Source organism: Ammospiza caudacuta, chromosome 1, assembly GCF_027887145.1.
Source record: "Ammospiza caudacuta isolate bAmmCau1 chromosome 1, bAmmCau1.pri, whole genome shotgun sequence".
Classification (NCBI taxonomy): domain Eukaryota; kingdom Metazoa; phylum Chordata; class Aves; order Passeriformes; family Passerellidae; genus Ammospiza; species Ammospiza caudacuta.
The window spans coordinates 85,071,921-85,097,950 of NC_080593.1; the positions used below are offsets into that span (position 1 = coordinate 85,071,921).

At 40.3% G+C, this 26,030-nt stretch overlaps 1 protein-coding gene across 3 annotated transcripts in view; it reads left to right on the top strand.

The window, feature by feature from the left end:
• Positions 1-16,555, top strand: part of VWC2 (von Willebrand factor C domain containing 2) — a 54,301-nt gene extending 37,746 nt beyond the window's left edge. For all 3 annotated transcript variants that reach the window (XM_058814064.1, XM_058814082.1, XM_058814073.1), the window contains exon 4: positions 16,167-16,555. In XM_058814064.1, the coding sequence (XP_058670047.1) occupies positions 16,167-16,318 (152 nt within the window). In that variant the 3' untranslated portion in view covers positions 16,319-16,555. The remainder of the gene's footprint in view (positions 1-16,166) is intronic.
• Positions 16,556-26,030: the final 9,475 nt, after the last annotated feature.

Here is a 26,030-nt window from a genome sequence, read left to right on the forward strand (position 1 = left end):
AGAACTTGGAGATCTTTGCTTACCATAATTTGATTTTATCAACTTTTAAATTTATTGAAAGGTAAGAAAATTGCTTACAGACTGTACTTGTGTGTTTATGGCAGGTGAGGGCCTTAGGTAGCAAGAAAAGTAGTGTGCTAAGGGTGATGCTGGGGGCTGCAGCACATAAAGACTTGGCAGTGGGTACATTTGAGAAAACTAGTTTAGATGTGATGTTCTCATGCCATGATAGCTGGAGGAAGAGAAAGTGCTTTTAAGTTTCATTTATATTGCATGACCTCTTTTGGAATCTTTTTAGTGCCTTGGGCCTGGTTTCCTTAATATGCAGACTTGCACATTTCTGCATGGGAACCTTGCAGTTTATTTCATTTCCTTACTTTCTTATTTTTCCACTATTTTTTTTATCCTTCCCTATTACTCTCTACTGCAGTATGGCCAAGTGCTCTCTTCTCCTAAGTCTTATGCTTAAATGCCCTGTACAGTGTTCCTACAATCCTTTCACACAGCTCACATATGGAAACAACACAGGGCAGGACTGTACCTTAAGGGGGAAAAATAGATGTGGTGAGGGTTGAAGCTTTTCTTGAAATCTTTCTCTAAACACTAAGCAAATGAATGAGGAGCAAAGCCAAAGGTGTTCTGTCTGTGATGGGAGTCAAAGGTGGTCAGATATGGCTACACAGGCTGGCCCTTTCCTTTAGACTTTTTTTCTCTCTTTTAACAGCCTGGGAGTGGAATCTGTATTTTAACCAGAAACCTGTGTTAGAAATGATCTTTTAAAAGCACTGCCATCTGCAGGAAGAACCCACAACAGATTAGTTATTGGGGAAAAATAAGTGACTGAGTGCAGCTTTTAGGAGTTCTACTTTGAACAGAAGTGAAAACTAACAAGGGGAAGTACCAAAAAGCAAAGTTTATCATCCTGCCTTCCATTATAGCTGCCATTTTATCCTGTTTTAAGAGTTTTCCCCTTTCTGGCTTGTCAACATCTGTATTCAGTCATTACTTGACAACATGATTATTTTGTTTTTATTATTAAGAATGAATATGCCATAATTTGCTGAAATATCAGTCTCATAACTACAGGTGTTTCATTTGATAAGACATTGTGCCCAGTGGATAAAAATTACTTAATGTGCCAAGAAGGCTTAAAATCTGAAATATAAATTTACCACTCCAATTATTTAACCATGATAAGGGTATTTTGACTTAGTTTCAGAATCCTTTTACAGTTCTGGTGTTTGCAGCACTAGCCAAAGATGAAGATGTATTTAACCATGGGTTTTATTGCTGGCATTTTGAAGAGATGTTTGAAGGAGATCTGTTTGTGTGATTCCCTCATGAAATCTCATGTTTGCAGCTGTATTATTTTGCCTTGCTGCTAGATGTTTTTACCTGGAGCAGTGTTCCTAATACAGCAGAAATCAGATGACAATCATGCCTGAGGAAGGAGACTCCTTGATGCATTCTATTCCTTGTTGTAATGTGCCTGGAATGATACATAGTCTGTATGAAAGTTCCCATTCCCAAGTGTTTTAGTCTATTTTGGAGCATTTATATGGTCTTATTCACAGTATTGTGGTCAAGATTTCCCTTAAAAACTGTTGCAGAATTTTGGTTTTGGTTTGGATTTCTTTGCTGATTTACCTCCTGTTCTGACCAATTTTCTCTCCCCTCCTGAAAACCCATCCACAGCTTTTGTTCCACAAAGATTCCTTACAGAATTCATTTTTTATGCATGTTAATACATGGATTTCAATTGCACATGCATAAATTACGTATAGACTTGGAATAAAGAATGAGAAAATAAATTACTAATCCAGTAATGGTTGTAGACTTTACAAGTACATATCGTGCTATTAATGGGTATGGTATCAAGCGCAAAGGGAGTAATTGCAAATTAAACCCTGGAGCATTGCCTTGCAAAAGGGAGCAGATTAGAAGATCTGCTGCTTTCTTTCACTTGGGCTGATATCTCCCCCTTTGCTAGGACATCAGTTCTTCTGCAGGAAACATCTCCTTTCCGCACCTCTGAATCTCACATTTTACGGCATTCCCATCTACTCTGTAATTAAGAGCTTCTCATTTTAATTTAGCTTTGTTTTCTAGGGAGGTTCTTGAAAATAATAACTTCTACTCCAGACAAATTTCTCGAGTCTTCTTTACACTTATGATGTGTATGCACTTATGATGTGAGCAGTGATCATTTTTATCACCAGAGAGTAGAAGAATATCCCCAAGACAGACTGAGTAGCTATCACTGTAATCATACACCAAGTGTTTAATTGTTGGTTGTAGGACATTCTGGAGTAATAACTTCATTAGAAAAGTAAAATTTAATTTTTAGTTTTACCACTTTTGTATTATTTTATTGCTCTTTTTCTAGTGCACTAATCTGAGTTTCAAAAAAATCAGTTCAAAATGTCTTGGGAATCATTTACAGTTTCATAATGCTTTGGTTTTGCCTAGGAAAAAACAAACATAGCTTTCAGATAAACATAAAAGCACCAGCTGTTTTCCTCCAGAACTTTTATTTCCATAATAATTGCCTTTGGAGGTAATTTTACAAGAAGAAGCATATAATATGTGGAAATATTTAAGAATAGGTTTACAGTAATTCTATTACTGTATATACAAAGACTGATTTTCTTGCCTCAGTAAGTGCTCTAGAGGTCGTACATGTTAGGGAAAGAAAAGGAAAAGAAAGTTCTAGGAAGCAGCCCAGCTTCCCAGTGCCAACTTGGCCATCTTGGGGGCCATTTCTGGAATCCAATTTAGTTTTTTTCAGAGTTTTCTGGGCTATTAATTTAATGAAAGTCCTGATCTGATTTCTTTCTTTCCCCCGAGCATCTTTGCAGGAGCTTGATGGCTACTTCTGTGAACAGGAGCCCCAGTAATATTGGTAGTGCTTGCCTCCTCTTGGGCTTAGTGCCTTGACTTAGTGGTTGGGCATTTAAATAGTTCAGCCCCTCACTGTGGGAATATCTTGTCTCTCCTTTGAAGAGCAGACATCTTTGCAGTCTCCATTATATGAATTTTGGCTTCTTAGACTGTGAGTTTGCATTGGCTAAAACTAGAGGGCTGTACATGAGCCCTGGTGTTTTTTGGAGGTGTCCGTATCCTGCTGTGTGACTGGGATCAAATATTGAATTTTCCTAGCCAGAATAGCTAACATCTGTGATGTTAGTGTTGGTGGCTGAGCATGCAGATTCAATCCATTGATACCCCTTAGCAAGTCCACAGGAATGTTGAAGGGAACATTGAGCTGGTCATCCTCACTCTGTGTTTCTTTCACTGGCCCCTGGCCCAGCTGGCATATGTCCAGGAAGACAGAGATCTGTCTGCTCCGAGTGGGTTTTGCTCTCTGCTGGGCTCTGCCCAATTTCTCACACCTGTGTAATAGACAAAAAGAGCCTGTACTAACATCATCATGGGAGAAGAGCACTGCGCTATCAAATGGTGCTCTTGGCTTTGCAGCAAATGGGAAAATAAATGCTGTTTAAGACTCTAAAAGTGAAGAAGTTGGGCGATGTTATGTGGAAGATTTTTTTTGGGTAGTGTGTATCCTTTTATGTGTGCCCCTGTGAGTAACAGGAAATTTCTGTGCTGCTGCACTTCTCTTGGATGAAAGGGTTTGTATAACTCACAGAGGCAGTCCTTGCATTTAACAAAGATGGTTCTCGTATCTTTCCTGATTCATGTCTCTCACTTTAAGCCATACGTCCTTCCATCTCAGCAAAAAGGTGATTTCTTAAAATAATTTTGCCAGTCACCCTGCCTGCCTTCTTCCTTTTTGCTTCCTGCTTGAAATCACACTAATTCGGTTTCTTCCAACACCAATGGCTTCCTAATCTCTTGTATTTGCAATGAATCACCCTTCCCTCTTCTGGTTTCCCACTCTTCCTACTCCAAAGCATCCCTGTTAGCTAGTTTTTGATTCATGAGTTGTGTGAGAGTGATGCAAATGGAAGTTAGCGGAAATTAACTTCAGGTAGTGATGGATTTTCATGTTGCAACTTCATATTTTTAGATTTGCATAATACCTGGCTGTATTTCTTAAAAGTTTGCTTTAGACGTGGTCCTAAGTGGAGTGTGTGAATTCTCCTCAGGCATGGTGTCTCAGATTTTCAGCTCTGATTTGTTGACAGTTTCTGATCAACAGAATAACTAGTATTTGATGCACCCCTTTCTATCCTGAGCATTTCTTTCATTCAAATTGTGTTCTTTTAGCATCTCACTCAGTATTCTGTGCAAGCCCTTGATGAGGTAAGGGAGTGATCCAAGAGCCCATATGAGGAATGGGGCTGAAATGTGAGGAGGATGCCTGTGTGCTGGTGCAGGGCTCAGCCTGCAGCCCAGACTAGTGAGCAGCTGTGGCAGCACCTGTCTGCAGGATGTACAAGGACGTGTCCCCAGAGGTGCTTCTTCCTTTCCCTCTGTATATGCAGTCCGTGGGTGGCTGGCTTGGACCAGGTCCCTTGTTTTTGGGTGGCAAAGCTGGGTGCCTATGCCCAGAACTGTGTCTGGCTAGAAGTTGTGTGCTGGAGCAGGGATTGATGCCAGACTTGCCCCAGACTGCATCCTGGCCAGCCACGGGAGCAGGGCTGCTCAGGGAGCCCTGCCTGGGGTACCAGGGGCAGGAAGAGCCTGCTCTCACAGAGACATTTTCCTGTGATTTTAAATTCGGCTTCCTCCACAGGTACAAAATGCAGTCTTTCCAAAGCAAGCTGTGCCAGGGCTGTGTTTCATAACCACCAGGGGAAAATCGTTAAAGGGGATAAAAAACTGGAATTATTGATTGAGTAGCATGGAGGGCAAAGCATAACCTCTCTTTTGCTCCTTAAAATACTGTGATTTTTCTCAGTTGTGGAGTAACCTAGGTGCATCTTAAAGCTAGCTGATAAGGAATTTTTTCCTTAGGAAAACTTAAAAACTCAGTTTTTCACAGGTATATTCACACAGTAATAGTATGACATTAAAACAATTAGCAATTGCAAGTGTACGTTTTGTAAATTTTCACACCTATAGAATTAATATGCTAATATTGTGACTAAACAGGTTCTTCATTTTCCTCTTCTGGTTCCCATGCATTACACCTGTTTTTCACAAGAACAGCTTTTTATTTCAGTCAGTGAAGCTAACAATGCACAGCAAAGGACGTTGTTAGAATTCATTGTATTTTAAAATAATGCATGGCATGCTGACAGTTGTAGTTCATTCTTTGGCACACATCCCTGACATTTCTATTCCTGTAAGAAGGGGTAATATTTTTCTGTTTTTAGGAGGAAGATTTTTGGAAACATTCTAAATGAGAAAGGTAGAAGAGGGAAAAAAGGTGTTCAGTCTTCAGTATATATTGAAGAATATCCTTTTTGGAACTGTTTGATTTTTTTTAATGCTTTAAATAACATTTGTGCTGGTCTCGGTTAAGTACTTTCTTTTTGTAACTCAAAAGACATGGATAAAATAAGCACAAAATCACAGATACAATCAAGAAAATGCCGCAGGGCCAAAGTCCTCAAGTGCAAAGCTGAGCAGTTCAGATGTGACAGACCACTTATTTCTGTTACTGCAGAAACTGTATTGCTTTTAAGAACCTTAACCTCTGTTTCCTTTTTCTGCAGCTGTCAGCTGTGCTCGCAGCTTGTCTGTATGAGAGGGTTACACAGGTGTCTGAGATCCCAAAGTGCAGCTCCTTCAGTGTTAACACTTTTCTCATTGGTGTGTGTTAGTTCAGCAGCAGATTACCTAGAGAAAGGCATGGTAGGGAGATCTGTAAACCTACAACCAGAACAAATCAGCTCTAGTGAAGAGTGGCTAGAAATCTGTCTGTGTATGCAAGCCCCTAAGTTCATAACTAAAACAAAAATAAAAACCCAAAGGATCAGTAATGATCGTACTAAACACGAAATAACAACAAAAAGTCAAACCAAGTCTTTATAAAATACCTAAACTTGCAAGGGGACTGTGTAATTGGGAGAGTTGTCACTGTCTGCCGTGACCGTCTATCAGGACTTGAATGATAATACATTTAGGATTTTTATATAAATCATTCTCAGTAAGAAAGATAACCTCTGGTTTAACTGTATTCAGTGTGTTTATTCTAAAATGTGGTGAAAAAAATGGCTGATGCTTGACTGATGATGTTTTGTTGGTTCAATTGAATGATTCCTTGTAGTAGCAGGTAGCCAGTGGCCATCCTCACATATTGTATTCTCAATACCCAGTGATTTATAGTGCCTGACTGGAAAAATACACTGATTTAGATTCTGCTTCATTGCTAAAGCAGAATTATACTATATTTTGGTACCACTTTAGCTTTTGATTTAGTTGCAAACTTTAGAGGTTTTCCCAAAATACGTCTCTAAATCTTATCCTTCATTAGTATCCTGCATTTAGCCTGTGTTTCAGGACATATAAAATTCTGACTGTATGTGCATTTTTGCCTAAGTTACTGACCACTTCTCAGGACCTAACTAGCCTAACTGATAGACACTACAGCCCCCCAGTGCTGCAGTGTTTTGGCTAATTAAAATGTGCTTTTTGTTACAGTGTTTGCAGCAAATCTGTGAGGCCTGTATCATGTGCTTTTGGAAAAGGAGAATCATTTTAAACTTGCATAACAGTTTTTAGGACAACCTGTTGAGAATCTTTCAACAAAGACATTTCACATGGCTTGCTTAATCTGAAGAGCTGATGCTTCCCAGTGCAAAGAAGATGTCCTAGTCCTGAGCAGATCTTTCACCAGGCCCTCAGTTATCCTGCCAAGCCCAGCAGGGTCACTGGGATGAATAAACAGCTCAAGAAAGGGAAGGATTAGCCCCGTTAACCTCAACAGAAGGGTTTTTAAATTCCCGTGCTACAAGTGCTGGGCCAGGCAGGCATTTGACTCCACTGCAGCCCACAGACTGCCCCATCACTGCTGCCAGTCCTTGCAGTGCCTGTAAATGCTTCTGCAGTTTCTGTAACAGAGGGAAAAATTAGCAATGATTTGTTTTCTTAGACATGAGTGCCCTCTCTGGGCTTCAGAAGCAATTTCCAAGTGGCCAGTGCTACTCCCACACACTCCCTGGGCATCTCTGCAGAGCGCTGCACCACAGCTCATGTCCCAAACCAAGCCACCCTCCTCTCTTCCAGGCTGGCTTCAGCCCAGGCTGGCTCACAGGCCGGTGTGGGAGTGCAGGGGGAAGCAGGGAGGGAGCCAAGGGGGTGCAGGCAGGCAGGCAGCTTTCTGCAGCTGTGCCTGGGCCCAGCAGGCAGGACAATGGTAAGCAGGGTAAGGAGTGCCAGCCCCCAAGAGCTCCTGTTTCTGCCACAGCATTCTCCTGTAGAAATGGGCTGCTCATGGCTTGCACTGCTTCACTGTTCACTTGGTAAAAAAACCTGGATGAGCAGATGAGCAGACCCAGCAAGTGGTGGTGAATGGAGCTACATCCAGCTGGTCACACTGGTGTTCCCAGGGCTCAGCACTGGGGCCACACCTTGAATCCTGTGTCCAGTTCTGGGTCCCTCCCTACAAGGACACGGAGGTGCTGGAGAGCGCTTACGAGCATCAGAGAGGAGCAGTGGAGCTGATGTAGGGATTGCATTTCCCATGAAGACCAGCTGAGGGAGCCGGGGTTGTTTAGCCTGTGGAAAAGGAGGTTCAGGGGAGACCTCATTGCTCCCTAAAACTCCCTGGAAGGAGGTTGCAGCCAGGTGCAGGTCATGTCTCCCAAGCAGCAAGTGGCCTCAAGTTGTGTCATGGGAGATTTAGACTGGATATTAAAAAAATTCTTTATAGAAGGTGGTCAGGCTGCCAAGGAAAGAGTGGAGCCACCATGCCTGAAAGTATTCATTAGGCATGTGGATGTGCCACTTGGGGATGTGGTTTAGTGGTAGACCTGGCAGTGCTTGGTTAACACATGGACCAAATGAGCTTAGAGATCTTTTCCAACATACGCGTTTCTGTGATTCTTTTGTTATCCCAGGTATCTGACATGATTTTTCTCCATACATTCAAGCCTGATGTTTTTAATTTCCTGATCATCTGGGTTATGACAGACCTGCAAGAAAGCTGAGCCTAAAATTGATATGCAGCTTGCTGGCTTCTAGGTGTTTATGTAATTTTCTGTGAGATACCCACAATGTTCAGCTCATGTCTAATTGGTGCTGTTCCTCAGTGGAATACAATATCCTTTTATACAAGAAATTTAATAATTTTAAGTAGCCCATTTGAGTCTTTCTGTATTTTCCTCTGATAAAGGAAGTTGTTTGATGCAGTATATTTTTATGGCAGTCAAACCTCATGTTTAATTTGGCCGTTTTATGCTTCAGGACTATTTTGCTCATGTGGTATTGGATTGTGTGGTGTTTGCTTCTTTGTATTCAGTACACAAAAAGCTGAAATGCTGCTCTCTGGATACACCTGAAAATCTAAGGTGACAGCAGCAGTGGCAGGTTGCAGACTGTTCCCTTCCTAAAGCCATTTCTATCTGTGCAAAACTGTGCAGCCCTTTTTGGCAGTGGTACTACTGACATTGTCAGTGATTTTGGTAGTATTTGGCATTGTCGTTCCAGGGATGTTAACATCACCAACAAGTTCAAGGTGATGGAGAATCAGAGCTGGAAGAAGCAGTGGTCAAAAGGATCAGTCCAGTGGCTGTGGTGGCATTGTTTCATGTTCTGTGGATCTTTTTGGACACTACTGCAATTTCTAGAACTGGAGCCAGCATAAAACGTTCATCAATGGTGCTGTCACATGTGATAAATGAAAAAGAAAAACAATGAAACATGGTCATAAACAGGGCTTGTGAGTCTCATCAGCAGAACATTAAAACCCAACTCTTAAGTAGATTACAGCTGCTTTAACTTCTGGATTAAAGCCCATGCACCCACACAGGCACACGTAGGCTACAGCAAGTGCCAGAGCTTTGGTACCTTTTGTCACAGCAGTGCCACTGATGACATGGTCACCCTATTTAGTTGCAGAAGAGCTTCCTTGGGCTCTCTTCTATCTGTCCAATCACAGCAGATACTTCTATACACATCCTTCTAAATTAGTTGGCAAAATGTTATTTTAAATTGTTTCTTCCAATCTGTCATTTCCCTATGCATCTAACAAAGTATGGCCCTAATGGAAGGAAGGATTTTATTATTGTTAAAATCACCAAAGCTCTGTCTAGCATGAAAAAAATTATCCTTTTGTGGAGGTTATATATTGCACCCACTGCCTTTTTGTTACTTCCCATAGCAGGTAGGAAATATCACAAAATGGATATACTTTTATTATGCTTTTCCTTGTCATACATAAATATATACACACATTTACAGGAAGTCTGTTAGGATATCTGCCATGGTTCTCTGGCTGCCACTATCTTAAAGCATTGATAAACTATGGAAATAGTACATGATTTTTCAGGGTCTTAAATTGCTTTTAAATTGGGTTTATCTGAATCCTTCTTCTGTTGAAAACCCTCTTTTGGGGTTAGTTCAGTTGTGTCCAGAGATATTGAGGCAAGTATCACAAAAAGATTTCAATGAACTGGGAGAAGTCGGAACCATGACAGTAGCAGGGGTGATGAACTTATTTTTGTGAGAGAATGAGAGTCTGCTGTAATCCTGGTCACAGACTCCTTTTGCCAGCTGCTTTTTGTGCTTTATCTTCTGAGCTGACATTTCACAGGAGACAGATGTATTATATATACACACACATCCACGTGAGAGGGAAACAAAATCAAGTCAGGGAGATACAAACCCCTTAGAAGAGATTAGAGATTGGAAGGACACAAAGCAGGTACTGATACCATCTCTGGGGAAAGTGATTAGGTTTGAGAGGGACGAGGGAGATAGTGCCCCTGTCTCAGAGATCTTTCTGTGGCACAGCAGCCTTATTTAAATGTCTCACCGTGCCACATTAGCACGTTTCAAAGCCCATCTCAAACAGCTAAGCAGGTGAGAAGGGACTTTGTGTTCCTGTGCCCTGGGAGGCAGGCATAGCCAGCATCTGCCTGTGGTTTGGTCCTCAGTTGTCCTAGCTCCTCAGTGTAACTTCCAAAACGTCCTTGGCTGTGTATTGTGGCATCACAGGTCGTCTGCAGCAGGAGACAGCTTGAAATGCAGGCAGGTGGTTGTCTGCAATTTCCAGCTCAGTGTTTTATTAGTCTCCCTGGTATCTGCAATGGAGAAAGTCTCAAAACATCAGAAATATCTGAGAGATGGGAGGGAGGCTTTGCTTTCTCCAGCATGTTCCTGAAACTACTGAGCAACAAAAACACTTCTGCTGTACATGGAAGACTGTCAAGTAGCATTTCTGGACAGCCAGACTTTTACATAACACAGGCAGCAGCAGATTTTACTTGAGTGCAATGACATGCTTGTTTCTGTAAGATTTCTATCTGATGTAAAATTTATAACTTTATGAAAATGTCAGCTCAACTTTTTAATCAGTGGTCACAACAGAAAGGCAAATGTCAGGAAATGGGAGGAAAACAGAAAACAGAACAGGGAATATCACTGTGCTACTGTACAGATCCATGGTGTCTGTACAATTTGTGTATGGTACACAGGTCTGATCCTCACAGCCCCACAAAGGGGTAGCAGAACTGGGGGAGGTCTGGGGAGGTCAGAAGGACAGTGATGGTGCAGAGCTGGCCTCTTCAACCCTTAGGTGAGGTAATGGGATGGAAAGGAAGCATGATACAGGTCATGACAGCATGACAGAAATGGGAGTGGTTGTTACCACCTCCTCCACTATGAGGATTTCGAAATATTGAGTTGAGGTAGTGGATGGATAAGAAAAGAAAATGGTTCTACCCTGTGCACATAGCTGTGGACCTCCTTGCAACCAAATTCTGTTTATCGGAATTTGGTTTGGCAGGATGTTTGAGAGGTTAATCATAAAGTAACCTGTTAACTCCATCCATTAACTCCACCAACTCAGTAAGGAGGAGCCATTGACCAAATATCCAATGCAGACGGTGCTGGAAGCTGGACATGTGTGCTTGCTCTGTCCCTGTATGCTTCCCCATGCATCTCCTTCTGCCTCCTGCTCGTGCAGGTGGACCTCTGATCCCACCCAGCACTGCTCGTTCTTGTGTACTGTCATGGTTCCCAACACTTCCAGGGCAAAGTGTAAGACTTCCCTTTCCACATTGTAACCATTGGAACTGTCTCTGTGAAAAAATGAAAAAAAAAGAGTAAATAAAATGAAGGGGTAGGCTAAATACTGAGGTTATGTAATTTGCAAAGTGCTCTAATACCACATGCATGATGCCAGAATGAATGATGCCAGTGATGAATGCCAGAGAACTGTCAGGGTAGATGGGACTGCCGTCAGGTGCCTTGGAAGTGGCCTGACTGCTGCAAGGAGCTATTAGAGAGGCAGCTGTGAGGAAGTTTAGTACAAACCAGAGCCCAAGGCAGTCTTACATTGAAGTGTTGTATTACAGAGAGGTTGTCACTGTAGTTTTAATTGGCAGAAATCTGCTGTGACTTATTCTCCAGGCAAGCACATTCACTTGCAGTTGAACAGATTTCTTTGTCCATGATGGAGTTTAACGCATGATGGAAACTGTTGATGAAATCATGATTTGCCAAATTGCTGTATCTCATATTTTGTAACTGATTGGAACATGTGCCCATGCAACAGCAAGGACAGGAGGAAGAGGAAACAGGAACAGCTCTGTGACATACAGCTGTGGTTTTGTGGAAGGAGGGGAGGAGTAATTTCAGAGAGGCACTTCTGAGGTTGTCAAGGTTACAGGTACTTCTGTAGGTGAGTGGCTTGGGCATTCTCTGCTGAGAACTGGCATCAGCTGTTTCCATCTGAGATAAAAAAATTTGCATTTTAATTAGATTGTTGCCTTTTTCAACACTGAAGCATAGCATATAAGCAGTTGGAAACTTTCCACAGGACCAGTGAAATTATTAAAAAAATTTACAATAGCAGCATTTACCCCAATAATATTTTGAAACTTCCTTAGTTTTTAAGTGTTTCCAAGATTAGGATCTCTTTATAATCACTCAATGAATTAACCACCAAGATCTGGCTTTTTATTTTTCTAGATCTCAGTAAAAATGTTGCTTTTGGAAGGGAGGATTCACTGTTTCAGAGGCAGGGAAGCCAAGAGCTGCGTGCCATTCTGGTGCTCAGTGTGGGAACTGAGGATTTGCACTGAACTTGCTGCTTTCAGACATGGCTGCAGTAGCAGCAACTGTGCCTTAGCCCTGGGAAAGAAATCTGTGCTGATACCAGCATGGCATGGCTCGAGAGGAGTCTGACAGCACCACTTGTACACTTCAGGAAAACAAACAGTGTCGCGGTAGATTTCAAGCTGCGCTCAGAATTGATACAAATATGTCATAATGAATTTTCTGCCAGATTTAAGAGTGATACAGCAAGATCTTCATCTGCTATGAAGAAGTGAAGCACCACTGACTGCCTTAGTGCTGTATAAGTGTACACAGCTGGGGTTGAGGCCAGGGGGTTTACAATGCAGAGCAAACAAGCCGGCACTGCACTGAGCAAGTACCAGGTGCTGAAGTTGTGCAGAGTAGTGGTGTAGCCAAAAAGGAGCTCAGAAAGCAGGCAACCTCCTTTGTAAACCAAGGAGAACAAATTCACTGCTCCTGCAGCAGCAGAATTTAGTGAGAAAGCCCACCACTGCTGTGGGATTGGAACAGCCCCAATTTACTTGGAAATGCTTTTTGTGTGCTAAGTCAGGTAATTTTGGAAACTTAAAAACTCAAAAATTAAAAAAAAACCAAAATAACCTTTTGAAAATCTTGCTAAATGAATATTAACTGCTAAGTTTTAAGTAAAGCAGTACTTTCAGCAAGTGCCTTGCCATTGTGGCAGCTCGTCCTCCCTGAATAAGGAGGACCTCCCTCTTGAAAGGGAGACTGAGGAAAAGGCACTCTTACACTTTTAAAACCAACCTTTGTGTGCCTGCTGTGCCTCCAGGCCTTCCCACTGTCTGTTCAAAATCTTCAGTTCCTCAGTTTCCCTACTGTCCTTTCAGACAGGCAGAGAATCCTTAGTGGCATCATCATCGCTGTCCCTTTAACTGGACTTGATGATTCTTGTGGGTCTCTTCCAATTTAGAATATTCTGTGCTTGTGTGGCAGGCAGGGGCAGGGAAGGGCTGCTGGAGGCACAGGAGTACCAGAGCAGCCCTTCACCAAGGGTCCCACCAGTGCTGTCCATGTGCACCCCATCACTGCAGGCTGCTCTCATCAGTCCAGCCGTGTAACTCTGTGTTCTGTGTCTGCTCCTTGGAGGAAGAGGAAAGGGAGGAGCATTCCCTGCCTGGTGGAAAGGGAGCCAAGAGCCAGGACAAGCTCATACAGCTTCAAAATTGAATGAGGGTAGGGGTGAAGCTCAAAGTTATTTTCCCTAGAAGTCTGAGACTTTGGTGAAATGATAAGAGTTGTGGAATTATTTTCCCTTGTTTGGGCACTGTATTGCACTGACATTTATGTGCATGATGTTGCAGTAATCCAGTCAGTTCAGCCTGTTCATTCATGACCTTTCCTGTAACATTACCCACAATGTTGTGTGTGATATTGCAGAGAAAAAGGTGAGGGCAAGGGTGCCAGCTGACTGTTGTCAGCTTAAGTACGATGTAAGATTTGCACTTACAGTAATGATGGGTGCAAATGCAGAGGCAGAAAATGGGCAATTTTCTAAGGAAAACTTCCATGGTACTAAAACAACATTTGTTGCTGCCATTTATTTTTTTCAGGTCCCTTTTTCAGGTCAATGATTACTGTTCTTCTGTAGATTTACCAAAGCAATGACTTACCCCCATATAAAATAGTTTAAGAGTTGAGGTCTTACTTGTTGAATCTTTACTTAAATAACTTTCTGGTGTAAAAAGGACTCATCACACATGACATTAGTGTTGCTAATTGTGACTGGAGGCATTCACATTCTGAATCCAGGTGAATTATATTAGGTGTGTTGCACTGTTTTTACTTCATTCCCCAGTTGGTTTTATAACCAAGTATAACCTATAACATTTGCTTTTCCAGAATAAAATAAATCCTGTACAGGGGATTGACATCACTGTTTTCCTATGGTGCCTTTTAAGTAGTGTTTAAATTTCAAGTGGTCTTGTAGGTTTCATACAAATTCTCCATGAAAAGTAGATTCTGTTTTTAATATTTTAACTCTTTATATCACATGGCTTTGTAAATCATGGGGCTGTTACAGTCCAGTATGAAAAACATTTAAGTATCTTTACGTAATGTGCAGGTGAACTCATTTTGGGATGAAACTTTATTAATTGCAAGAAGAACACTGTATTTTAGAGAAACAGAATTGTACAGATCAGCATTCAAATATGTTCCACCAAGGACATCACAGTTTACTCTGCTTTACCTTGGTTGAAACTCAGGGCACCTCCCAGTGTGCAGGGGGACCCAGGAGCATTGCTTCCACCCCAAAAGTCCTCCTTCCAGTGTGTCCAGCTCAGTGACACTTTGCATGTACAGATGTAGGGACTGAAAACACAAAAGTATCATAGTACCATTAGGATAGTAAAGCAGCTGATTTTAAATGAGATATGCTGTATTTTGCTGCACTTTCTGCATCCAAATGGGCAGGAAGTGACCCAGAATTGTGGAAGAAGCCACATGTTGGAGATAATTGTCAGCAGTCAGTTCCAGAACTAGGATAGGCTACCCAGGGAAGTGGTGGAATCACTATCCATGAAAGTGTGGGAAAGGTATGTGGATGTGGCTCCTGGGGATGTGGTTTGGTGTGGAACACAGTGGTGCTGGATTAACAGCTGGACTCAGTGACCTTAGAGGTCTTTTCCAGCCTTAATGGTTCTACAGTCTGTGATTCTATGGAAACAAAGTGGGGCTTAAATATTAAGGGCATTAAGAAGAAGTACAGCATAGGGAAACAAACTTCTGAGGCTTTGCAGGTCTCATCTAGATTTAACTCTTACATGAGGAGAGGCTTTTTTTATGGCCAATTTGGCATCTAGTTCTCAGGCTGTTGTGTGCACACAAAGACATAACCTGCCTCAATGAGGTAACTGTTAAAATTGATTTGTGAAGTATTTGGTTTGTGCTTTAAAATGCACAGCCCAGGAGGTGGGCTACATTTCTGTAGAAGAAGAAGACCTGCTCTTTGGTGCAGGTCTTGGAGTAAACTCTCAGCAATGGAAGGCTGAGCCCATCTGGGATATATTTATTTGTATGACAAACAGGCTGGCAGTCAACAATTTGTGCATCCATAGCCTTTAAGAATTTCAGCAGTATCAGATCAGTGTATCCTGCCCTGATGACAGTGGTGCCAAAGTGCTGTGAGGTGGCCAGGCTGTGCCTGAGCTGCTGCTGTGTGTGCTCATTAAATGGAAAGGCCGGGTTCCACTGGGGGCATGACAGTGGATAGATGCATGGTTGGAGAGTTTAATGCTGCTCTGCAAGTGCATGTGGATTTTCAAGGCAGAAATAGACTTCTTTTTTGACAGAAGTATAGATAATCCAGCTCTCACAGCTTTCTGCTTTTTGAAAGAACCAGATTGGTCTCCTGAACCTTGTGCTGGTGGATTTTTTTTCCTGCCTCATCCTTGGAAATGAAGTTATTTCAGTGTACTATGAAAAGAGGTGTTTGGAGACTTACTGACTTACATAAAATGGAATATTTCATTTTGTACATGAAAAGTATCCTCATTCAGAAATGGCTGAAGCTATTCCACTCTGCTGGAAATAAACTATTTTCTCATGAAAGGGAAGATAAACTAATGTGATACTATGATTACTACAGAAAGTAAAATGCTTGCTTCCAGTGGGAAAAAAGTAATAAAATGTATAAATGGCTCTCTATAGCTTACAGTAGCACTGTTGAATTATCAACAGCTGGCATTTCCTCTAGCTTCAGTCTGTGTTCATCTGCACCATCAGGGTGTGCCCAGGTCTCTGTCACAGCTGTTTTATTGCATCTTCCTGCACAGGGAGCAGGGACAGTCCATACCAGAAACATCCAGCCCCTTGTGCAGGCAGCTCCTTGTTTTCCTTGCTGCTCCTATGCCCTGTGCACGATGCCCATGTTTGTGTCATGTGCCCAGCCTTACTCACATTGCTTTAGGCTTTCTGTGCCCAGGACCAGCACTGTGCTGGGCTGGGTTGCAGTGTGTGTTGGTGCCACATAATGAACTCTGTCCTTCTTTCAGGCCCGAACTGCTTTGCAGAAACCCTGGTGATTCCAGCAGGCCGGGAGGTGAAAACTGACGAGTGCACTATATGTCACTGTACTTACGAAGAAGGCACGTGGAGGATTGAACGGCAAGCCATGTGCACTAGACATGAATGCAAGCAAATATAGGAAATCTACAAATCTACAGACTTTTCGTGGTTTTTATAAAATATCCCACAGCAGTGAGCACCTGAGATGACCCAGGGAAATCCATATGAGAAGATTCTGGCGAGGAACAAGGAATAAAATACTGATATTTTGTTTTTCAAAGTAACATAATACTGCAAGGCAAAGAAGTGCATATATTTAAAGCATTTGGACATAAGAATACCTGTCTTAAATGTGTTATTTTCACAGTGAGTACACTTAAATACACTATAAAATATTCTATGTATTTCTATAATACCATTATAGAGCTTAAAAATAAATGTTTTATATAGACAATACAGATTGAAGTACTGTAGCATTGCCTCTCCTCTTGTATACATGCGCCATTGCTAAAACTATACACTTCTGTTCCAGTTTCGCTATATGAAGATTTTATTGTGTGTTTTTTGGTTTTGTTTTGGGTTTGGGGTTTTTTTGCTGTTGCTTATTTTGAGTTTATTGGGGCAGGCAAGAGATAGCACATGAGAAAACCTTGACATGCTCCATTTTGGAAAAAAGAGGAGAAGAATAGGCTTTCAGAGAAGATGTGTTCATTTAAGAACATAAATAGGTTGTAATGTAGAGGTGAGTCAGCTCCATATCTTACTTTTACTTGTGCTCCTGTCTTCTGATCCACTGCCAAGATGACTTGCAGCAGTGGGTAATGTGAAACTGGTCTCTCATAGCTACTGCTAAAAATTTATTCAGATGAATTCAGTTCTTAATATTCATTTCAGACATAAAATTTATCAGTAGGACAGATATGGCTGTGACATAATACGGCATCACCAAGCTGGTGGAAGTGATGGTAAGTAATCGCAGAGCATCATTGATGTGATGCATAATGGATATGGAGAAGTGCAGCTTGGGAGGGCTACAGCAACCACATAAGTCTTCACTGATGTGGCTCCACATTGCTGAGTTTAAACAGGAGAGCTGCACCATTCCCTAGCCCTGCTCTTGCCACCTTGTTGGAACCTGGTTCAATATTCTGTTTGGCAGAATGTACAGAATCTGTACACACTCTGTATTTAAGTGAAAGGTTTAAAACTCTGTCTTTGAATCCACCAGAGGATTTCTAGCACATAATCTGACCCTGCCTGCATGGGAGGTGAGTTACATCTCCCTGCTTCAGCCACCAACAGCCTTTGCTTAATTTCATTTCAGTTTTAGTTTAGTTTGTCACCAAATCCAACAATATGTCTGCTTTGGATACCTGTTAAGGCAGTGACTCAAGAAGTATGTTTTTACTTTTAAGCTTTTGCTGGAGGGAAGATTTGATTAATAAATGTCTGAAACCACAAGATTATTGCTTAAATTCCCACTTACTCTTTGCTAATTTCTCCTATGGTGTAACCTGGTTGCACTTTGCATCCATACAAAGTATGACTTCCTGCTGCTTCTGAACACTGAGGAACTTTTGCCAGTGACTTCAGTGGATCCTAGTTACCACCTCATGTCCTTATTTTGAGCATATTTCTATCACTGCGAGTTATTTGGGAGTAAAGGATGTATGTTTTGTCTAAAACTTGTGATAAAGTATACCAACCAATCCATTTCATAGGAGTCAGTAGTCATATGACAGAGAGCTAGCTCCTGAGCCAGTCAGACCCATGCCTCATGGCTATTGGGCTTCTGCTTGCTGAAATCAAATATCAGCACAGCTCTGAGAGAGTGCCATGAGTGCCAGTGGTCTTCCATGAATGACTTCTCAAGTGGAAGTACCCATTTGGGAAGCAGCCATGAAACTTGAGCAGAGAAGGTGAACTTGCAGCTCAGCGTGGGATTGCCTTTCCAAGTGGTGACTCTAAGAGACATATGTGTTTTCAGTGAACTGTGAGAAACTCACAGTTTATGTCTTTCAATGTATGACCAAAATGAGTAAATTTTTGGAATTCTCACTTCAGACTAGTAATGCTTTGCTTCTTTACTGAAGGTTCTTATGAAGCCTTCGACCATTTCCGAGGGGAATTTCTGTTCTTTTAGGCAGTTCTCTTTGTTGAAGTAGTGAGTATAAAGTTAAAGGCTTAGTTTCTAGTGTAGCTTTTATAAATGTTTTCTATTGTGCATTTTTTCAAAAATATTTTTCTGTCTTTCAGTCCTGGTACCAACATATTAATGTCATTTTTACTGTAGTAATAGGATGGACCTTTCGATTGCAATGTGAAACTTCCCAGGCATGTTTATCTTGACATCCAGCACTGTGAGTTGTTGCTTAAAGAGGTTATATTTTGAGTTATATAATGTTTTTTTTTTGTTTTAGAGAAGCAAACTTCAGGTATTTTTAGATCTTTTTTTCTTTTTATGGAGTGATGTAGAAGTTATTCTGAGTTTTTGACGTTCTTTATGCCTAGATCACTGGCCACATCCAGCTTTGGCCTGTAGTATTACCACATGAGGGCTCTTTGGTTATTCCTGAGATGGGGAAATGGGCTGAGTGACTCTTTCTAGGCAGATCTCACTAGTCTTGCCCAGTTGCCACACAGTGTGGTGTGGGAGAACCCCAATAGAGAGCTAAGCACCACATGGCCACTCACTCCCCAACTGCCCACCCATGTGGAATGGTGGAAAATAAAGGAAGAGTAAAAGCAAGAAAACTCATGGGTCAAGGTGAAAATAACTAAATAAAAAGAGAAAAGAGAGAACAAAAAAGCATCAAAAAAAGCACGGCAATTGCAATCACTCTCCACCTCCCATGGGCAGGCCAGTGGCCTGAGCAAAAGATAACCTCAACCTCATTCTTCTTCATTTCACTGCTGATCAGAGTACTATAGGGCATGAAACATCTCTTTGGTTACTTAGTTCAGATCACCTGCTGGTTTTGAGCCCTCCCAAGCCCTAACCTACCCCATTCTACTCACAGGGGATGAGTGAGAAGCAGAGAAGACCTTGGCACTGTGCATGTCCTGTTCAGCAATAGCCAAAACACTCGTGTGTTTCAGTGTTGCTTTGGTCACAAGCCTAAACCACAGCATCCTATTGCCTGTTAGGGAGAGTAATTCCATCCCAGCCTGTGGTGATTCTGCCAGCAACTCCATACAGACACAGAGGCAAACACACCAAAAGACCCCGAAATCCAGACTCCAACCAGTGACAGCACCAAGCAGCATGTGGGCCTTTGGCAGCCAAGCGAGGGAGCTGAGATTTGCAGCCTGATGTATAATGTCACTTCACACAGACAGGTTTAAAATTTTCTTGTTATTGGAGTTGATAATGAAAATAGGAAAAGTAAAATATTTAAAGTTAGCCATTATGGAATGCATTTGGGAACCATTTGCCTTTAAACTAATTTAATCTCAAGGCAATAAAATAACAACCCCAGAACTGCTGTGGTGGCCACATGTACTAATCTAAATGTTATGCTTTGGTTATGTAATCTACCTGTTCATGTGTAACCTTAAAAAATAAGAGAAAAGTCATCTGCATCATTTCCAGTGAACTAAATTCCAGAGAATATTGTCTTCCCTACTGAAGCCTAGGTACTCGGCTGGTTTTTGCTTCAGTGCAAACAGGATTATGCATCCTGCACATGAGGAATTCTTCAGCTTTGCAGGTGGGTTGTGTCTATTAAAGCTGTATTTCCAGACACACTAACAACTCATGAATAATTTTGTATTTGAAGGTCTGTTTCTTGGATAATGAATATTCTCAGATGTTCTCGTGTAGCTGCATTGGCATGAATATGAGATTTCTGCTTCTGCTTCACTTGCTTCTGCTTATTTCCCAGTTGAAATCAAGACAATCCATTTCTGTAGGAGTGCATTATACATGAATTTGTCTTCCAACCTGTGTAAGCAGGTGCCTGAAGAGATTAAATTCTAGATTATTTCAAGTAATTATAAAATTGCACAGTTAGTGTGCAGTAGGATTCTCTGTTCTACTCATTTAAGCCCCAAAAATGGAAGAGCTGATACTCAAATATTATGTTGTGAGATTTAAAAGGCAAAAGGGAAAAAAGACAAAGTATGAAAGACAGATGAGCTGGGCATTACAATAGGAGTGTCCAACAACAAAAAAAAAAAAAACAAACATACATTTTCAAAGAATATGATAAGAAAAGTAAATGAGAAAAGTATTTGGGCACAAATTGAAATACAAAAAATTCTACTTGGCAATGAAAAAAAAATCACACAGTAAAGGTGAATGAATACTGGAGGATGCTGCGAGGATGGCCAAATTCCAACTGGGCACAGCCCTGAGCAGCCTGCTGTGGCTGAACTTGCACTCAGCAAGTATTGGATGGGATGCTCTCCAGAGGTGCAAAATTAAAAACCAGCTTCAAATCACATTGAATTAAAGTCTTTAATACATACAAGAAAGAAAAAGATAAGATGAAAGGTTCCCTCACTTTGGAAAACAGCTGTTCTGTTTCCATATGGGGAACTGTACTGTCATGCTTGTAAAGTATTTGATGTTACTTTTGACAATAACTTTAATACCAAAGTTATCATAGCTCAGTGATACATAGAGGGCTTTTAAAGGCACACATTATTTAAGAATCTAATGTAATCCAATTAAATGCTCCATTTATTCCTCTTATCAGGCAATGAGTTTTCTTCACAGCCTGTGTTAACATGGATTTTCTCTTTGCAAAAATACAACTTCCTACTGCATTAATAACCAAACTCAAACTTGGGAGACAGCATGGAATATCACAGACTATTTTCCTCACTATCCAAGATTTCAAAATTTTCATCACTTTTTGGTTAAGGTAAGTACTGCTTTAGAAAGTACATAACTTGTTCAGTTTTGACAGCCACTCCTTCCCAGATTTCTCTTTCCTTTGAAAATATATTTAGGCTCAGCCACACTGAAAATGAAAAATTGTAGTCTCTTGAAATGCCTTCCATAGCAGGCAAAAAATAAGCACAATCTAGCATTTTATTTATTTATTTAATATGCCTGTAAAAGAAATACAGGAAAACTCCAAACTATTGTGTCACTCAGTAGTTACAGAGAAGTGGAAATAATGATACAGAATACTAAATTATCAGCAATAGGAAAAAATTCTTTTCTCAGCTAAATCAGCATAAAACAAGAGTTTTTCAGACGCCCGGGTAAACACTGTTAAAACGGAGATAAGTATTTCTTCCACAGGTAGAAATAATAAAGTCTCTGTACTTGACTACAGTCGGTGAATGAGAGGGAACATTCACAAATCCTGGTGTAAAGTGCCTTTGTTCATAGTAGCCAGAATTAAAGACAAACCTTTATTGATAACCATTTACTTTGCTTTTTCCAGTAAATCCTAAAGGTTGTGCAAACCTTGTGAAAGAAGGTGAATTTCAACTATCAGGAAGACCAATTCCCACTATCTCTATACTCTGCGAAAATCCATAAATGCGTGCATGGAGAAGAAATTCAATATTCCAGTGTGTATAATACTCCAGTGAAAAATACATGCATTTTATTTTTCTCTCTCAAAGTATAGATGCAAATCTATTAATGTCTTTATTTGATGAAAACATCTGCCAACTAGAGCTTTCCATTTCTGATAAAAAGGAATGCAAATTATAAAAATGTCACGGTGCTGCTTAACCTAGATGGCTATTTCCTTATATAGCTACATCCATTTCAGAGGAAAATTCTCAAATTGGTTTGCTATCCACAACTCAGTAAGGTCCATGTGCTGTATTACTTGTTACAGTTCCGTTTAACAAAACCAAAGTCTGTATTTTCACAAAAGCAATACTGTATGTGATGATCTCTTGTTAGCCACTGCTAATTCAAATGAATTCTAACTAATTTTGGTGCTGTTGTGAGTGAGAAATCATGGAGATAACACAGACATGCAGTGCTTCTGCCTAATGTAACAACTCACTGGTCTGTTCAATTCTGGTGATCACAAGAGGAATAAGGAATAGGTGGCCTTTAGTCATTCCAAGGGTTACAGTAAAAGACTGTAAGTTCAATTTCCTAAATGCCAAACATTTTGTAATGTTCTTTCCCAGGTATTTATTTTCAAATGGCATTTAATAAAAAGAGCTGTTTTATATATTCTGCTAGTTATGCCATTTATACTAATGTTTGAGCAGTTAACAGTGTAACTCTATAGAATGCTGAAAATGTATTCTTTCCATTTTCTTCCAAGGGCCTTAGCTGTCTAGGTTTTATACAAAAAACTTCATATATACTTAATTCAAACCAAAAAAGGCAAGTAATTCAGTCTCAGTAGTTACTTTCAAATGTACTGTTTTCAGTTTGGCATCCTTCAAATCAAAATACAATATAATTGGAGCTTCAGGTCCTGTCATGTTAACAGGATATTAGTGGGTGTCTTATAGTATAGTATCTTAAGATATAATACATCATATTGAGAAATTATTTCTTAGATGTAGGGCAGTATTTCTTTTTAGTCCTTTTTTTCAGAGTAGAGTTTCTGAGGACTCATATTTACCTCTGTGGTCCATGTTTGTGCTTGAAAAAACAAATACCTGCGAACCTCCTTTTCCAGATATGACAAAGAGATGAAAATGGTGTCATGGTTTCAGCCCAGCCAGCAACCAAGCTCTGTGCAGCTGTTTGCTCACTGCCCCACCAGCAGGATCAGGGAGAGAATTGGAAGCGTAAAAGCTGGAAACCACATGGGTTGAGATAAAGACAGTTTAACAGGGAAAGCAAAAGCCACATGCACAAGCAAAGTGAAACAAGGAGTTAATTCACTGCTTCCCATGGCCAGGCAGATGTTCAGCCATCTCCAGGAGAGCAGAGTCCCATCACACATAGAGGCTACTTGGGATGACAAACACCCTCACTCCAGATGTTCCCACTTCTTCCTTCTTTCCCCCATCTTTATATACTGAGCATGATGTCAGATGGTCTGGAACATCCCTTTGGTCAGCTGGGGTCACCTGTCCTGCCTGTGTCTCCTCCCACCCTCCCAAGCATCCCCAACTTTCTCACCAGCAGGCAGTGTGAGAAGCAGAAGAGTCCCTGGCTCTGTGTTACTGCCCTGCTCAGCAATAACATCTCTTTATAATCAACCTTCAGCACAAATCTAAAACAGAGGCCCATAATAGCCACTGTGAAGAAAATAAATTCTACCCCAGCCAAAACCAGCCCAAATGACCTTCACATCTAGCTGATTGTTATACATGAATTGCATGGAAAAGAAGAGGAAGATAATAAACTCTTTAATACTTATTAAAAACTAAGCAATTTGCAAATACAAAACAAATAGGATTTTAAACAGGAATCCACTAGTGAATGCCAACCTAAACAAGCACTTAGTGAATGATGATGACAAGGAATGCATTGAGTCAACCACTTAGTAATTCTGAGCAGTCTTACAAAAGTAGATGAGTGTCAGGAAAAGCAACACAGTACTTCATGTAGCTGTTTTCTTCCAGTAAGAGCAGAAGCCTTGTGTTCAACATGGTCTCTTAAAGCTGGACAGATGACTGACCCAAGTGGATATGTTACATCCTTTGGGAAGAAGTTACCAATGGGTCAGGAGTGGTGGTATAATTAACCCTGAAAGAAAGACTTTAGGACGTTTTTGCATCAGAGGCTACATGGCATCATTCATGACCTTTCACGTACACAATGAGCTGACTCTAATCCTCTAAACCAACCACTGAATGGGCAGGGAGCTGAAAACTACAGTACAGACTCCTTACATCAGCCCATCTTTATTTGAAATAGGCTTCTTGAGCATTCTGAGTTGATGGTGAAAAAATTGTATATATTTTCTACATCATCCATTTCTTAAACCATAATTTTCTTCACTTTTTACTCCATTTACCTATGGGGTATATGCCCATCAATTGCATTTTAACATGGCCTATATGCAGTAATATTTTAAATACACTTCTATAGCTCCTTGTATAAGTACTACAAGACAAAAAAAAGCTGAAATTTACACTGGTAGTTATTAAGAAGTAGTGCAAAAATAATACATCAAATTAGAAATCAATGCATGATGCAGAACAAGTGTTCTGAATGAAATCTTCTTCTCTTGGCTCATGTTATGCCATTTGAAAAAGTCTGTGCAGTCACCTACAGAATTACTTCACTGCAGAAGAATAACTCAGCATTGTGCTCTTGGCAGAAAAAAGCAGGATTTGAACTACTTGGTTATGACTGTCCTGATTCATACCTTGATTTGGCAATGGAAGCCTTTGTTTGGGATGGACCTTTAACTAACAGCATTTGCATTCAGTATGCAAAGAAAATTAGGGCCTTCTTCCCTTTTGCAGTGTTGGCATTTCCCTTGTTACTGCATTCTGCCTCAGTGTTGGCATCACAGTCACTGCTGCACAAACCTCCAGCTGGATTTTCAGTATTTGGTTTACTTTATCTTTGTTTGTTGAGGCTGGCAGGATTCCCTGGATCCCCAGGGGCTGTTACCAACTCACCAAGCACTTTTTGCCACTGCTGTTGATGGAAGGGGTTTTAGAGGTTATGGAAAGTGAGAGAGAAGGAGTCCTCTTCAGGTGATGTCAGAACATTGCTGTACATTAGTACAGACAGACCGAGATGGCTTCATGAAAGAGAAAGCTTTGCAGGTAACTAAAGATATTTTCCAACCTTTCTGTCTGGAAAATCCATCATGTGCACCAGAGGAATAATTCTTGTCTTTTTATTGAAGATTATAGGCACATATCTAGCAAATCCTTCAGAATTTTCAACTTCTTTAAATGTAGGAAGGTGGGCTTTTCCTAGAGTGGGAAAAAAACTTTATTTCTTAGAAGTGTCATCTGCTTGTCATCTATCAGAAAACATGAAAAACAGAAAGGAATCAGAAGTAAGAACCAGTAGCATGCTTACCCAGCAACTGGAAACTTTCTCTAACTGTTAAATTGAGTCAATCTTTTCAGTAATGGAAAACCCCTGTTTCTCTATATTTACTTTGAAAGCATAAAAAATCTTAACAAAATACTTTTTACAGGATATTTTACATACTTGCCACATCACAAACCAAAATGGACATGTCCTAATCTGTTCTTGTATCCTATAAGCTAAATAGTATTTTGCACTTTCTTCTGATTTTTAGGACTGTTTCAATGTTCTTTGAATAATGCTTTTCCTTTTGAACTTTCAAAAGGAAAGTATATGTCTGCAATAAAAATAATCACCATACTGTGAGCAAGAGCTGAAGAAAACCAAATTAGAACTGACTATTCAGTATCTGGTCTACTAAAAATAACACAGAAATCAAGCTCTGCAGAATAAAAATATTTCATTAAGTTACTATGGCATCTCAGATAAAATTTTCTCCTTAGAGAAGACCTAAGAAACATATGACATTTTGTACTGTATTAATCTCACAGCTGCACATGATTTTTATATATATAATATATATTTATAAAGCATACAAATTATATTTAAAAGTTTTGATGACATGAAAGGTGACTCCATTGCTTATCTTATGTAAAATTTAATGGTGGATCAAACACGTTGCCAAAATATTTAATTAACTTTTTTCTAAAATAACATTCTTTATTTAACATAAAACAGGATTTTAAAAGTAGAAAAACATTAAAATTAATACAAAATTATATTAAATAATTTCTCAGATGCTTGTGCTTATCAATTCTGTTTATTCAAGACTGCTTTACAGAAGCAGAACACTAAATGGAATTACTAATCATCATCAACTCTATGTCTTTAAGACTTTGCATCTACAAAACTGTTCAGTAAAAGCTTGGCCTGAGGCTTATCTAGTACTGGATGGACAGAACTTTGATATGTT